The 15,145-nt window shown below is 37.7% G+C and overlaps 1 protein-coding gene across 3 annotated transcripts in view; it reads right to left on the bottom strand.

The window, feature by feature from the left end:
- The window catches only part of cntn4 (contactin 4), a 146,525-nt gene extending 131,812 nt beyond the window's left edge, over window positions 1–14,713 (bottom strand). The window contains exon 1 of one of the 3 annotated variants that reach the window (XM_047813838.1): window positions 14,419–14,713. In XM_047813838.1, coding sequence (XP_047669794.1) covers window positions 14,419–14,428 — 10 coding nt within the window. In that variant the 5' untranslated portion in view covers window positions 14,429–14,713. The remainder of the gene's footprint in view (window positions 1–14,418) is intronic. The other 2 variants (XM_027147177.2, XM_027147176.2) reach the window with 2 other exon arrangements.
- Window positions 14,714–15,145: the final 432 nt, after the last annotated feature.

The raw sequence follows: 15,145 nt of genomic DNA, 5'->3' as shown, positions 1-15,145 counted from the left end.
GTGTCACCAGCCCGAGTTTTGTTTTGTTTTTCCGGTGTCCTGTGACATAGCCCCACACCTGTCCGGTGGGGGGTGTCGCTTCACATCCGGCTTCCGTGGGGGACGCCGCCCCACTTCCTGTCTGCGAGGGGTGTTGCAGGCCAGTGTTTTGCCCCATGTATTTTCCTGTGGGGGATTTTTTTCCCCACCCCCCCTCCCCGTTCCTGGTTCCCGAGAGGTGGACTGGCCGTGGTGCGTCGGGAGTAGCGCTCTGCCCCCCTGTTCGGCTGTGGACGTCGCTCGGCTGCCCTGTTCGGCTGTGCACGTCGCTCGGCCCCCCTGTTCGGCTGTGGACGTCGCTCGGCCCCCCTGTCCGGCTGTGGATGACGCTCGGCCCTCCAGCTTGGCTGTGGACGTCGCTCGGCCCTCCAGCTCAGCTGTGGACGTCGCTCGGCCCCCCTTTTGGCTGTGGATGTTGCTCGACCCTCTCTGGCTGCGCCGCCGTGTGCCTTGCTCCCCCCACCTGTCTTCACCGTGGTCCTTGCTCCCTTCACCTGCCTTCGCCGTGGTCCTTGCTCCCCCCCATCTACCTCGCCATGTGCCTCGCCCCCCTCTCTCGGACTTTGTCAGGATTAGGCGCTTCGGGAGCCGCGCCTCAGAGGGGGGGTACTCCCTCATGACTCAGCCCGGACTTTGGCCACGTGCATTTGTTTGTTTATTTTCCTCCCTGTTTCCACACCTGTTCCTAATTGTATCTGATTGTCTTTTGTATTTAAGTGTGCCTACTGAATCTACTGTTGTATTGTCCTGTCTTTAGTCGGTGTCATGTTTAGTGTCTTTGTTATTAAACCCTGTTTGTTTTGCTATCCTGCGTTTGGGTCCGCTTTTATTCTCACGTCAAGTCATTTCCTATTTTTATAAAGAAATATTCCAAATTATCAATGCGGTTTCAGACATTTGGATATACTGAATATCCAATGTGTACAGTTATGGTAGGATGTACAGTCCCTGAAGTCCAGTCTGGTCAAACTGAAGATATATGTTATGGCACTTTCAATGGTATACCACCCAAGTTTTCTTTCATTCATTCATTCATTCATTCATTCATTCATTCATTCATTTTCTACCGCTTATCCAAACTTCTAGTGTCACAGGGAGCCTGTGCCTAGCTCAGGCGTCATCGGGCATCAAGGCAGGATACACCCTGGATGGAGTGCCAACCCATCACAGGGCACACACACGCTCTCATTCACTCACTCAATCACACACTACGGACAATTTTCCAGAGATGCCAATCAACCTACCATGCATTTCTTTGGACCGGGGGAGGAAACCGGAGTACCTGGAGGAAACCCCGGAAGCATGGGGGGAACATGCAAACTCCACACACACAAGGCAGAGGCGGGAATCGAACCCCAACCCTGAATTAAAATAAATAACAAAAAAAAAAAATCTGTTGTATACTGTATCTCTTGCTTGCAATGACTGCATCAAGCCAGTGAACTAATCACTAAAGGGTTGACCTCTTCGTTTAAGTGATGTTTTTATAGGCTTGTACTATAGCTTATTTTTGTTTGTTTGTTTTTGTTTTGTTTGTTTGTTTTCTTAGGTACCATTAGAGTTTTTTTAGTTATTACTTAGTTATTGTTTTAGAGAGTTTCACAATGCTGTCGTCTACAGGACCTGGCATCATTTAAGAACTGGCCAGTCTAAAGTTCACACATTTCCTCGGTGAAGACTGTTGTTTTGGTAGTTTTTTTGAGTGTTTTGAATTAATAAGATTGGCAAATTTAATATGAATTGGCAGACAGAATATTTCTGTAGACTTGTAAATTCATTCTTTCTTACCATCAGGAGTTATATCATCAGTAAAGATTAGTGAGCCTGTTCCAGAAGCAGCCATGCAAGCTAATTTCATCGACCATGCTTGTCCAATGAGCTTGGATGTTTTGGCCCATTAGCTGATCCTTTTGTAAGGGACTATAGTATTTAATATATGTGTGATATTGTGAAATGCTTCAGAGTGTAAAAACAACTCAGGACACTACCCCTCCTCAAAAGAGAATCCTTAATGTTTTATATATTTATGTCAGTTTATTTTTTTAACCCAACCTTAATAAGCAAAATAAAAAAATTATGCATTGTTGCATTACAATAAATTGTTGTTTAACAATAAATTGTTTATTAACACCTCCTTCAAAATGTAGACCCCTTGTTACTATTAATAATAACTGCCATGTTATTGGGAAGCATACAAAGTGGGTGGAAGATCCACATTTAGGTGCAATGGCCTGTTATCTACAAACATTTGGCCATTTGTATATCTTACACTTATGTGCTCTTTTCTCTGTTTTACTGCTTGGGCAACAAATGTAACAGCATTTAAGTAACAAGCCAAAAAAAATCCAATGGCTTCAAACTGCATTTGAATATTCTGAACAACTGCACTGTTGATGAAAGTTTCAAATATGTGATGTATACTACTGTACCTCATTTTGAATAACCTGAGGAATGAGCTCACTAAGCTGGTTGTTAGAAAAATAGCCAATTGTTTATTGTTTATAAAACTGTGTTTCTGTAAGCTGTGCATGACCAGTGATCATGTAATCTGACATTTCACATGAAGAAATTCTTCTAGCAAAACTCAAAGAAAACAAACTACATTTATATGTGTAAATGCAAATAATCTTACTCTGCAGCTTTTTATTCACAAAATTCATGGGATCTACTAGAGTGTAGGTGTAAGATTTAAGCTATAATTTAAGGCTATGTCACTAGGTTCATTTTTAGTAGCTCATAAATTCCAACATAGTACTCATTTACAGTATGTTCAAAATCTGTTGTGATGAGATGAAGCTAAACTTGTGCTCTCTGGAGTTATATCATGGCTGCTTTACTTCCTGCTCAAAATATCATATTGCAAAGTTTTGTCAGTTCTCTATTTCTGAGTTTTCTTGTTAGCCTTGTATGTGTCTAGAAACATGGGCCATCCTTCTGACTACTGGATTATTCTTCGGTTCTATCAATTGAATACCTGATCATGTTTGGACTTGTTACACAGAGGATGGGGCACTGCAAATGCCCATCTTGGAAAGTTAATATAAAATGTCATGTAAACACTGAGAATAGGACTAGGATGTTTTGTCACCATGGGATGAGAAATACTTGTTTTCAGGGGTTTGTTGAGGGTAGGGGCCACTGTTATAAATTGTGGGTGTTGGGGTGGGGAAATATTTCTTGTCCTTTTAAATTCAAATATTTTTTTTTTGTCACATACACAATCACAAGCAGTAGCAACATGTAGCGAAATGTTGAAATTATGCATAAGTATAAAATAAAATAAAGGGATAAAAATAAGGCACAAGTTAGCTAAAAATTAAAAAGAAATAAATATGTCAAAAATATATGTAGTAACAGAATATTGTACAGTACTGTGTGTGAATATGAACATAATGACACACACACACACATATATACATACACACACACACACACACACACACACACACACACACACATATATATTCATTCATTCATTCATTTTCTACCGCTTATCCGAACTTCTCGGGTCACGGGGAGCCTGTGCCTATCTCAGGCGTCATCGGGCATCAAGGCAGGATACACCCTGGACAGAGTGCCAACCCATCGCAGGGCACACACACACACTCTCATTCACTCACACACTCCAGACAATTTTCCAGAGATGCCAATCAACCTACCACGCATGTCTTTGGAAACCGGAGTACCCGGAGGAAACCCCCGAGGCACGGGGAGAACATGCAAACTCCACACACACAAGGCGGAGGCGGGAATCGAAGTGTGAGGCGAACATGCTAACCACTAAGCCACCATGCCCCCTATATATATAATGAATGAATGAATGAGTCCTTAAGAGTCCAGAGAGGGTCCAGACTCTAGGTGTTCTCCCAGTTGAACAGCTCTTCATCATTCTCTCAGTGTTCACCTAGAAGGTGTGGAAGTGCTTCCCTGAAAGCATCATAGAAAAGTATTCATTGCTGGGGTGGCTGAGCTCTTTCACTATCTTTTTAGTCTTGGTCCAGCACCGCTTGCTCTAGATAGACTCCAGGTCAGGGAGCAAAGTGCAGATGGTATGCTCAGCTGATGACACCACCCTCTGGAGAGCTCGTTTGTCCTGTCTGGTGCTGTTCCCAATCCAGGCTGTGATTCTTCTCCTAAGGATGCTCTCAATAGTGCAAGAGTAGAAAGTTTTGCATGATCCCCTGTGATGTAAACACCTAGATACCGGAAACTGTGGTTGGTAGGTTCTCTCCTGCTTTATGCTGAAACTATCAACCGACTCCTTTGTCTTGCCAATGTTCAGGAAAAGACTGTGTGTCTTTTGTGTCGTCAGCAAACTTGCTGATGTTGGTGGACTTGGAAGCATCCATGCAGTCATATGTGTACAGTGTGTACTATTGGGGCTCAGAACACCTTTGGGCCAATGGGAGAATGAGATATGTTTGCCCACCTTTGCTTTTTGTAGTCTGTTCGTCAGGAATTTGGAGATCCCAGGACCTCCGACTTAAAGGCAAGTATGGAGATAATTATGGTTTTGAATGCTAAACTGTAGTCTAAAAACAGCATTCATAATTTCCATTCCTGCTGTCCAGGAGACTAGGGGCTGTGTAATGAAGGTGTGAAATGGCTTCATCACTACAGAGGTCAGGGCTACATGGGGACAGTGCCTTTGGGACAGGAACTACAGTATGGAGGACAGTCTAAAGCATGTGGTGACTGTAGACTGTTAGAGAGAAATGTAAAATCTCAGGACCTGTCCTGGGATGCTGTCTGGTTCTGCTGCTTTCCTGGTATTCACTCTCCTGAATGCCTTCCTCACGTCATGCAGATGATGATTGTGTTTTCCGCTTCGGAACTATCTGCATGTCATGCTGACTTTTGTGATATTTGCACTGCTAACACCGTTAGTGCTGTTAGCTGCAGATTCAGAGTGAGCATAGAGATTTTAGCTGTATTTAGTCTGCATTCACCATTCTGGAGGATGTGTTTTGTAGATCATTATAGTTCTTAGCCCCTGCTACAGGCTCCTAGAACCACCGTGCTGGAACTGTGTGACTCTAATTTCCCATAATGCCACTTTGCCTCTTTCACTGCTCTGCACACAGTCTAGGTAGCAGACCTTTAAGCATGTAAGTTCCTCACGTGCTGTTCCTCAGTCAAGTTGTGTGGGTGAATGTTGATTCTCAGGGTAGCAAATAGCAAGGGCTGGGGTAGATTTGCTCTGAGTAGTTTCACTATGACAATATACTGGGCACATTACTGGACACATTATATCCAGACCTTTATGAGTCTTGCATTGGTTTGTGTTTCTGTGACAAAGACTACATACATTTTAATCCTCCACTATTTCCATCTCCACATTATTTGAGGAGGGCAGAGGGCTTTTCAGAAATTTTGATAACATCGTTGTTTTTTTGCATTTAAAGTCTGAGATTAGCCTGAGATGGTGTCATCTGTAAAATTAATACAGGAACAGAAATAGAGTTGTAGAAATGTGTTTGTGTGTGTGTGTGTGTGTGTGTGTGTGTGTGTGTGTGTGTGTGTGTGTGTGTGTGTGTGTGTGTTCAGTCAGGTCAAACTGGGGTTTGTTGGTAAGGAAACAAATAAGTTTCCTTACCAAGTTGCAGATTTGATTGCTCGAGTTAAGGCTGAAGTGTTTGCAGGCCAGTTCGACAGGTACTGTGGTAAACAGTGTCCGGACATATTCAATTCAATTCAATTCAAGTTTATTTGTATAGCGCTTTTTACAATAGACATTGTCTCAAAGCAGCTTTACAGAACATAAACATAGAGCAGAAGGTAAACATAATTAATGATACAGGAAATAACAAATAATAAAAGCAAAAGTAACATATGTGTTCTCCTGCACCAGATAAATTAGGTATGTGTGAATGGCTATAGAGATTGCAATTGGCTTGGATACTGCCACAGTGGTGGTATATTTAAGCAGGTTTAAATGAATGACATATAGTATAGAAAGGATGACTGTATATGTGAAGACACCTGATAGTTTATTAACAAAAACCCCAACAGTCATACAAAGATGGCCGACAGGTCCTGTGCAGTGTATGCCTGAATTACCATAAGGGACATTGTGGTTACTGCTAAAAATCTCTTTTTTTTTTTACTTTGCATTGATGATTACTTTCCTTAAGTTTGTTCTTGATGTTCTATGGGTTTTTGTGGTAATAACTACTGTAATAGCATCCACTTGAGTTTTATCCACACTGCATTGTGGAAGGCTTGCAGCATTTGGGATGTTGTCTTTTATTCATGTTTCCATCATAATTATTGACCAGCTGTTCATTTTTTATGTGTGTTAATTCATAGTCTGTTTGATTGACCACAAGTTGCCAAGGAAGAGATGAAGATTTCACATGGAGAGGAAGAATTCATTTGACCATACAAACACGTTTCTGGCTCTTTGAGTTTTAAGCAGAAGGGATAATAAAATTTAAATTTAATTTAGCCAAGTGTTCATAGCAACATCACTTTTTGATCCTTTGATGTCGGCTCTTTATATAACTGTGTCAATAATTAACAATAGATTTGATAATTCAAACTCAACACCCCATTTTAAGAGCCATTGGCTTCAGAGGAACCAAATTTGATTACAAGTAGAGGTACCAAATTCAGAGAACGTGTGTGTTCGTGTGTGTGTGTGTGTGTGTGTGTGTGTGTGTGTGTGTGTGTGTGTGTGTGTGTGTGTGTGTGTGTGTTTAAATGACAGATGGGGTCTAGTCATATCATACTCCCTAATTCAGACTGGACTGCACATCTGATAAGTATCATCATTTAGGCTAACCATTGCAAGAGTGCAGAACACACTCACAGGAAACTTGTAGTCATAAAGGGACTGAGAAGGTCTCCGAAGATACCCAGTAGAGCACATTCACATTTCACATTACATGATATAATATTATAATATGGTAGTGTAAAATATGTAACATATGGTATAGTCATTAATAATTTGTGATTTTTTTGCATAATATTTAAATCTGTGTTTCATAAATGTAGATTAAAATATAGAGAATCCATAGAAAGCTAGTGTTGCTATACTAAATGAAATGTACCAGTCATTATTGCAGTTCAAGTAATTGCTTCCTTTCTTTAACAATATTCCATTTTGGATGAGTCATTCCTTTAAGAATCCCTGCAGAATTCTCCACAAAATGTCATTGTGGCTCACTTAAAAGCACTCTTTCTTCTTATGAGAGAGCTTCAATAAGAGTTCCTGACTTGTTCAAGAGTGACTGCCTTTTTGCCTATGTTAATGCAGCACAGAAATTTCTACTACTCCATTGTTAGCTTTGCTGTAAGACCTTTGAAACCCATTCTGTTTGATTTAACCAAGGAATATAGAAGACCTCCATTAAGCAAATAATTTTTGTTACAGTCTATCAAACAAGGTTCAGCTCTCTGACTGTAATTTAATAAAGTAAATATATATCATTGGATAATGCTAAGGCTGTGTCTAACACTGTTACATCTACAACGTGGCTTGTACAGCACCTCCAAAAGGTCATACGCTATACATAGAATCAGCAATTTGGTATTTTTCAACAAGACTGTGACTTATGTCCATTCAAACAGTTGTCTATTATTAAGTACTTCAGGCCCATTGCTATGTTAAATGTCATAACAATTACTGACTCCAAGCAAAAATAATTAAGGCATTTAATTTTCAACAGTAATAATACTGTTTTCACCAGTCCTGGAACAGTCCTTCCATTTTGGCACTCTGTTTTCTGACTGAACTAGGCAAATGAAAAATATCAAAATCATTTAATCTAATAGGTGCTCAAATTTGTATAGTGTTATGATATGGGGAACACATAAGAACACTTTTTTGTCACTTGGTCTTAAGACCTTCTGGAGGAAACACACGGCTAGGACATGCTCATGATGTTAAACTCCTAGAGCACTTTTTCATAGTGAAATTTAACCGCTCTCTGTACAGTAAAATGACAATTTTTACCATTTTTAAAATTTTAAAATTCAGTGAGTGAATATGACCAAACCCTGCCCACAGCCGAGTCTTTGGGAAATTCTTATTTTGAGCAATGCCTTGGGCAATCAAAGATAGTTATTTGAGAGTAATGTGGACCAAATCATCATCTGTGTAATGATAAGGGTGTAGGGGACTTTTGAACCTCTTGAAAATTTTATATTGGCTCACTCAAGAGGCTTCGGTTTTCACTGGAGCTCTTCAGCTTTTGGCAACAGGCAATGAAGGGCTCTTTAGTGCACTTGACAAGGAAAAACAGAGAAAGATGACAATCTAATTTTAACACTTGCACACCCAGTTTCTAATGTTCTAAATAAAGATGTAAAGAAGCAGCAGCTTTGATTTTTCCCTACATTACAGTTCTTAATTACTTTCTGTACATACCCCTGTCTGTTAGGTCAGACAAGTCGAAGCAGACAGGGTTAAGGGTTTTGCCCTGTGGCCCAACAGTGACAGCTTGGCAGTGTTGGAGCTAGAATGCCTAACCTTTTGATCAGTAGCACAGCACAAAGACTTTAGTCATTGAGTACTTTAAGTACAGCTTAGGACTGAGTGCAATTTTAATAAAAGAAATATAAACTGATTTACTTTGAAATTTACCATAAGTAGATGTTCCATATAAAACCCACCCAAACATTCAAACTACTAAACATCAAGATCATCAAGCAGTACAAAAGCTTACAAAGTCAGTTTCATTTCAGTATATAAAATGAAAACAGAAAATGTTACCTAGGTTGGCATCATATTTATTATGTTTATCATAACATTTTATATAAAGTAGTCTACAAAATGGCATTAGCTAAAAAAATCTGAATTTATTAAAATCGATTTTCTTGCATTATTATAAAAGTATACATGTACACAAATGAGCCCTACTGTTAAGGTAAACTGCCAACATCTTTTCAGATATCAGTAATGCACCTGAAATGACTAGGTAGGTTAATCTATACACATCTTTACCTAAATGTTCCTTTCAATTGGGGGAAAATATCAGGGAGCGCATTTTATGGTTAACAATAAAACAGTCCCTCGGCTCTGAAAGATCCACAAGTGGATTGTCAAGCTGTGCTGCTGTTATTAAGCCCACAATTAGATACATCCCCAAAGGTGGAAGCATGTTGCACCAGGATTGCATAAGCAATTCATGAGGATGACAGACAATAGTTAAGAAGGAGCAGTTAAAAGAGGCAAGCATGTTCTCTTAAATGAAGTTAGTCAATAAGGGAGTTAAACAATAAAATGCCACTTCTCATAAAATGATGCTGACCTGTAAAGAAAAAAGAATTACATTCATGGAAAAGGAACCTTAACATCAAATAAAGTTTATCTGTTTACTCCAGCATGCAGAGATTTTGGTCCCTATGTCCTGTAACAGACAATAAAGGCCAAATACTGCTCTAATTAACAGTATTTCACAAAAAGCTTGCTTTTCATGGACTTTTACAGATGTAGGGCATGAAATTCATTAAGTAATCCTCATGACCTTTAAGAAGGTATTAAATACTCATCTTTCATGTGTTTATGCTCAGTTCACTTAATGAAAGTACATAATTGAAAATGACAAAGCACAGAGAAATAGAGATTTCCCAGAAATTTGATAGAAAAATTTTTGCCTTTTTTGTTTAACATATACCGTCTTGAATGATGGAATAAATTTACATGGAATAATTTTAAAACAGATTTTTTTTTATATTCCTGCACAGATTGGTGGTCACTCCAACACTTCCTTTTTATCTATGTTAACACTAATGCGGGTTTACTGATGATTTAATATTTAATATTTTCATTAATTCATCTGTCAGATATCTTTATCCAAAACAAATTACTCATAGGTTTTACAGAAACTAAGTAGTTAACCAGTAGTAAATTAACTTTCTGGTCACTAGCACAGAAGGTTAAATGGTAAGCTACTGCTGTAATTCAGTATCGGGCCGAACTCTTCACACTTCACTCTTTGTTTGTTTGCTTTTTAGTTACAGAAGTGGATATTAAGTCCCATCAACATAAAACTTATCAAATGCCTTACTTAGTTGTTATTCTTACTACCCCTTTTGTCTGGTCCATTGAAATGATAAAGTTTAATCCTTATTCAATCACAAATTCAAAAACAAGTTGTCGTGTAGGAACTAATGTCTTTTGTTTGTGGAATATTTATTGTAGCATCATATATGCTATAATATTATTTATACTTTTAAACAATGTTCATAAAATACATAAAATGTTCTGAGGAGCCTACATTATTGTAATGTTATAATGATGCAAAGATTTGCACAAATTAACAAGCATCAAAAGCACAAAGTTAAGATTAGCACAAGGTATAAATTAGCAGAGCTAAACAGCCCTGTGCACTACAAAAACCAACAAATTTGCTATTTTTTTCCAAATGTTGAGAGCACCTTTGTACCTCAAAAGCAATCCTGTCCTTAACTGTCACCACAGCTACTGCCCATAAATACACATTTGATATCCCACTGGCCACAAGTCTTTTCCTGGTATCAGATATGACATCAGGTTTAGTTATTATAGACATTATTATCGATTCTCAAATAAAACCTCATGGCTTCACAATTACAAACTCAAAACTGCATGACTCAGCCTTTAGAAAAAGATATAAATGCTCAAGATAAGGTTGGGGAAAGGATTCTTACTCAAAAGTTTGTATTTTGAGGTATATTCTTATTACATAATAGTACCCATTCCATTTATTAACATTTGTCATTCTGTTTATAATGGCTTCCTTGGGTGAAGGTGCAAATAAAATAATATTTTTGGTTATAAAATTAGACATTATAATTTATTCAGACAAAATATACTGCTTTGACAAACCACATTGAATAGAATATTTAGAATAAGCCCTTTCAATATAACATTTTATAAGTGGCCTAAACACTATTAAGAAAAAAAAGTACCCCTCATATCTGCTTACTTAGCTTCTATTCACTCCTATCCTTTTCTTACATAATAAATACTTGAATACTGCAAATGAGTTTTCACACAAATTGTTTTACCAAATACCAGTGTCTTGTTCTGCATGTCAACTGTGTATCACACACCTCTTTACTCTCATCCATGTTTCTTATTTTTACTTATTTATCAATTCCTTTTTAGAGAACACGACTTCCAAATGAGGCCAAATGTAATGCAAAGATATAGCTAATAAATTAAGGATTACACGTCCTGCTTAAAAGCAATGGGTATCTGACACATCTGGCATTTGAACTCACTACCTACTAGTCATGCGCTCAAAAGCTTAACTGCTAAGCTTCTTTTTAATCAAGGGATTAAACAGGATGTAATAGAAATGGTTATAACAGCTAGTATAACAATGATGTCTATGTGGGGAAATTTAAAAGTAACAAGTGTAATTTCTGAAAAAAAAGTGTTTGAATTGACTTGTTTATAAAGTTATGAATCATTAAAGCTAAATATGATTGTGTGGTGTAACCATTTCTCCTAGCCTAGGTCACTATTGTTCATTCACTTGTTAATTGTTAATTTGTTTTGTAAATGACCAAGTTTACAAGTTAGATTTCATAACTTAAATATATTCTTGCATTATATAAACTCAATCAAATCTGTCACCTCAGCTACTAGACAAGATATTAACATCTCATTTGATACGAGGCTTTTTTTAACATCAGTTGTGTGATGGTATTCTGTATTAAATGCACAATTTATCAAGTGTTGCCAATAAACATTGCACTGATAATAATTTACCAGTTTATTGTTTTATTATGCTTGTTACCTAATTAAATTACAGTTAAATTACAGTGCTTGGTAACTGCAGCCTTTTGACCAGTTGACCAGACTTGGAAACTCTTCAGCATAACATCTACTATAACCATGGTTAAGTACGAGATTAATGTCAAGCCCATATGATATGGCATAACCAACACAACTGTCTCTTGATAAGCAGCCCACAAGAGAATACACAACAGAATAGGAAAAACAGATCACAGTGGACAGGCGCGAACACTGACTAGAGTGCTATAAGGTCACATATGCCCTGTACTTATTAATGCTAAGGAAAATAAGACTTATGTTTACTTTTCTTTTTCAATATGAGAGTGCAGCAAGATAAGGGGTGTGACTCTGAGCATTTGTCTTTGTGTGGCATTGGTCTGCAGTACTGTACAGCCTAATAGACTTCAGAGAAAGCTGGGAGAAATAACATTTCTGATAAGCACCCAGTCGGGTCTATTCTATATGTAAATGTACTTGTACACAGACTAAGTACCATGTTTCTCGACACTTAAGCTGTCCAGGAGATTTACACTTTGCACACACAAGAGTTGTGCAAGTAGCAATAAGATCCTGAGAAGCTCAGCATTTCCCTGAAGGAGGAAGGCTGCACAGTGCAAGCCACAATGAAATGGAGGAGTGCAGAAATACATAGTCATCAAACATGAGCTCTACTGAAGTCTGGAAATGCACATTGGAGTTTGCAAAATGTTGAAAATAGCTCAAATTTTTATTTGTCTGGAAAAATTATTTGTGAAATGTTTTGTGAATTATTTGTGAAATGCACATTTCCTAAAGATTGTTGGAACTTTATCCAGGGAAGACTGGTGTGTTATCTGGCTGACCACAACTGAGACTTCTAATATTCTTTTGCCTTATGTGAGACCGGTATATGTGTGTGTCTGTTTCAAGGAGATAAGACATTAAGACATTTAACTGGCCATCCTGATTACCTAAAATAGTTTTCTTCTGGCATAACTTAACATACAGAAATCTATGTCTAGTTGTGTAACAATTTTTAAGAACTCATAATAGAGAAAAAAAAATACATTTAAAATGCCTAGAGATATATACATGTAAAATAGAAATGCCACCAATGACACTCCAGCAAGCAACCATGCAATGGAATTTTTGTGACATGTCTCTAAATGTAACTATTCTTGAATCTTTTTAATGTCACTTTTGCACTACATCAATTCTGACAGGCAGCTAGGTTGCAGCATGCTCGCCAGCAAAACTCTATCCTCTCATTCCCTCTGTGACTGTGTAATTACTGACTATCCAGTAGGTCATTAAACACAATTCTCTTCTCTTCAAGAAAACTTTAGCACAGGAGTGAACACAAACACACTCCAAAATAAAAACAAATTCAACGCTGATAATGGTTCTGGACTGATAGTGAATGACATTAAAAAAAGTACATTTAAAGCCAACCCAGGCAGCCAAAGGTGAAAAAATAAGCATGCAATAAATAAATAAATAAATAAATAAATAAATAAATAAATAAATAAACAATACATACACCTAAAGACAGAAGGCATAGTGGGATTTTCATTCACATACACTAGGATCAGTTTTCATGTCTATATGCACTAATGACTTCTGCCTAAGCAGACAACATTCTCCTAATATTCTCCTTTGGCATTTGAACACAGTACTCACTGTAGTATTCACTATTTTCTTGACTATAGCTTGTAATACAATGGCTACTAATACTAACTTACTAATACTAACTTTCAAATTTTATTTTTTTGGAGTGTGTTATGTCTAAACTACTCTGCACTATGAGAATAGAAAGAAGACAGTTCTATTCTGAGAAAATCCTGAATTTACTCTTAAAGAAAGTGAGAGTGGAATATGAGTCATGGTGTTAAATTAGTGGCTTTCCTGTCCAGTCGAGATGTTTTAACAACAGTGGAATGACACAGGCCTTGGGCATTTTATATTGAAGGCAAAGTTATATTGCGGCCTTTTTTTGCTAGGTTGTGAACTGGGTTACATTTTGAAATGCGTACAGAGTGTTAAAAATGTGAACCCATTTGTACTACTACATGATTATTCATTACTATATTCATATAATGAAGAGAGTTTACTATGCAATTATTATTATTATTATTATTATTATTATTATTATTATTCAGTACAATAGATTATTTTCTATTATTTTCTACTTAAGAAACTCTGATAATAGGAATAGGTACAGAATTTACTATACACTATGTTTATTCCTAAAGAGTATAATTTGCAAAGATGTGTAAAACTGACCTAGTTTTTAAATTTTATATTACTATTACTATTATTATTATTATTATTGTTGGTGGTGGTGTTGTTGTTGTTATTGGTGTTATTGTTGTTGTTGTTGTTATTATTATTATTGTTATTATTATTGTTATTATTATTATTATTATTATTATTATTATTATTATTATTATTATTATTATTATAAACGTTATAAACGCATAGGATCCTGTCTGATTTGAGTGAATAAATAACCCAGTGAAAAGGAAGTAAGACACTAAAAAACGAGAAGCTCATCGGTGTGAAACAGGGCTGTATTCCTCATGCACCCCTCCGTTAGAGACTAACCCCGAGCGTCTTTAAAGCTCTCCTCTTAAACTACTGAGAAATCCACAACTACCAAGTGCACTTACTGTGGTACATGAGCTCTCCTGTTCTCGTCTCCTCCAAGCGAAGCTTCTCGCAATCCAAGCTGAACGGGACTCGTCCTGTTCGTTGGAATATATGGCACGAAAGAGGTCGCTTTTAACGCAGCTCGTATTCGCGCTGCTGGGTATAATTTGTCTGCATAGTACCGCGTAATATCGCTACCGCTAAGCAGGACGTGTCGCGTGTATCACATCTGCTCAGCGCAGCGCAGTTTGGCGCGTCGGAGCGGCGCGCGCCTGGCCCCGCCCACTCTCTGCGCTCAAGGGCTCGGGAGGAGTGATGGAGTGAGCTTCAGGCGACGCCAAGTCCAAGTGGCCGATGTTGGCATCCATCGGCACAGTTAGCATAGGTGCTTTTAAATAGCAGTTAACCCCATGGTGGGCAGCATAGTTAGGCAATTTTCATTCCATCAAAGCAGGATCTAGACCAAGCCATGTTCACTTTTGTGCCACAGTAACTCGAGCCTTCTGAAAACCCTAAGATGTACTTCATAAAATATTCAGTCTCACCTTAATGAGAACATATATTGTGGGAAGTCTATAGCTTCTATTTTGTGTGAGGACATGTTTTATATCGTAGTGCGGACTAAATGCCCCTACAGGATTGGAATATGAATATATAATAATATATTAATTATCATAATATATAATAATTTTGTTATGACTAAACGCAAAAACTGGCATATTAATTAATTAATTAATTAATTTTTTA

This window comes from Tachysurus fulvidraco, chromosome 5 (genome assembly GCF_022655615.1).
Source record: "Tachysurus fulvidraco isolate hzauxx_2018 chromosome 5, HZAU_PFXX_2.0, whole genome shotgun sequence".
NCBI classification, from domain to species: domain Eukaryota; kingdom Metazoa; phylum Chordata; class Actinopteri; order Siluriformes; family Bagridae; genus Tachysurus; species Tachysurus fulvidraco.
The sequence above is the reverse complement of the archived record's forward strand: the minus strand, read 5'-3'. Positions and strand labels throughout refer to the sequence as shown.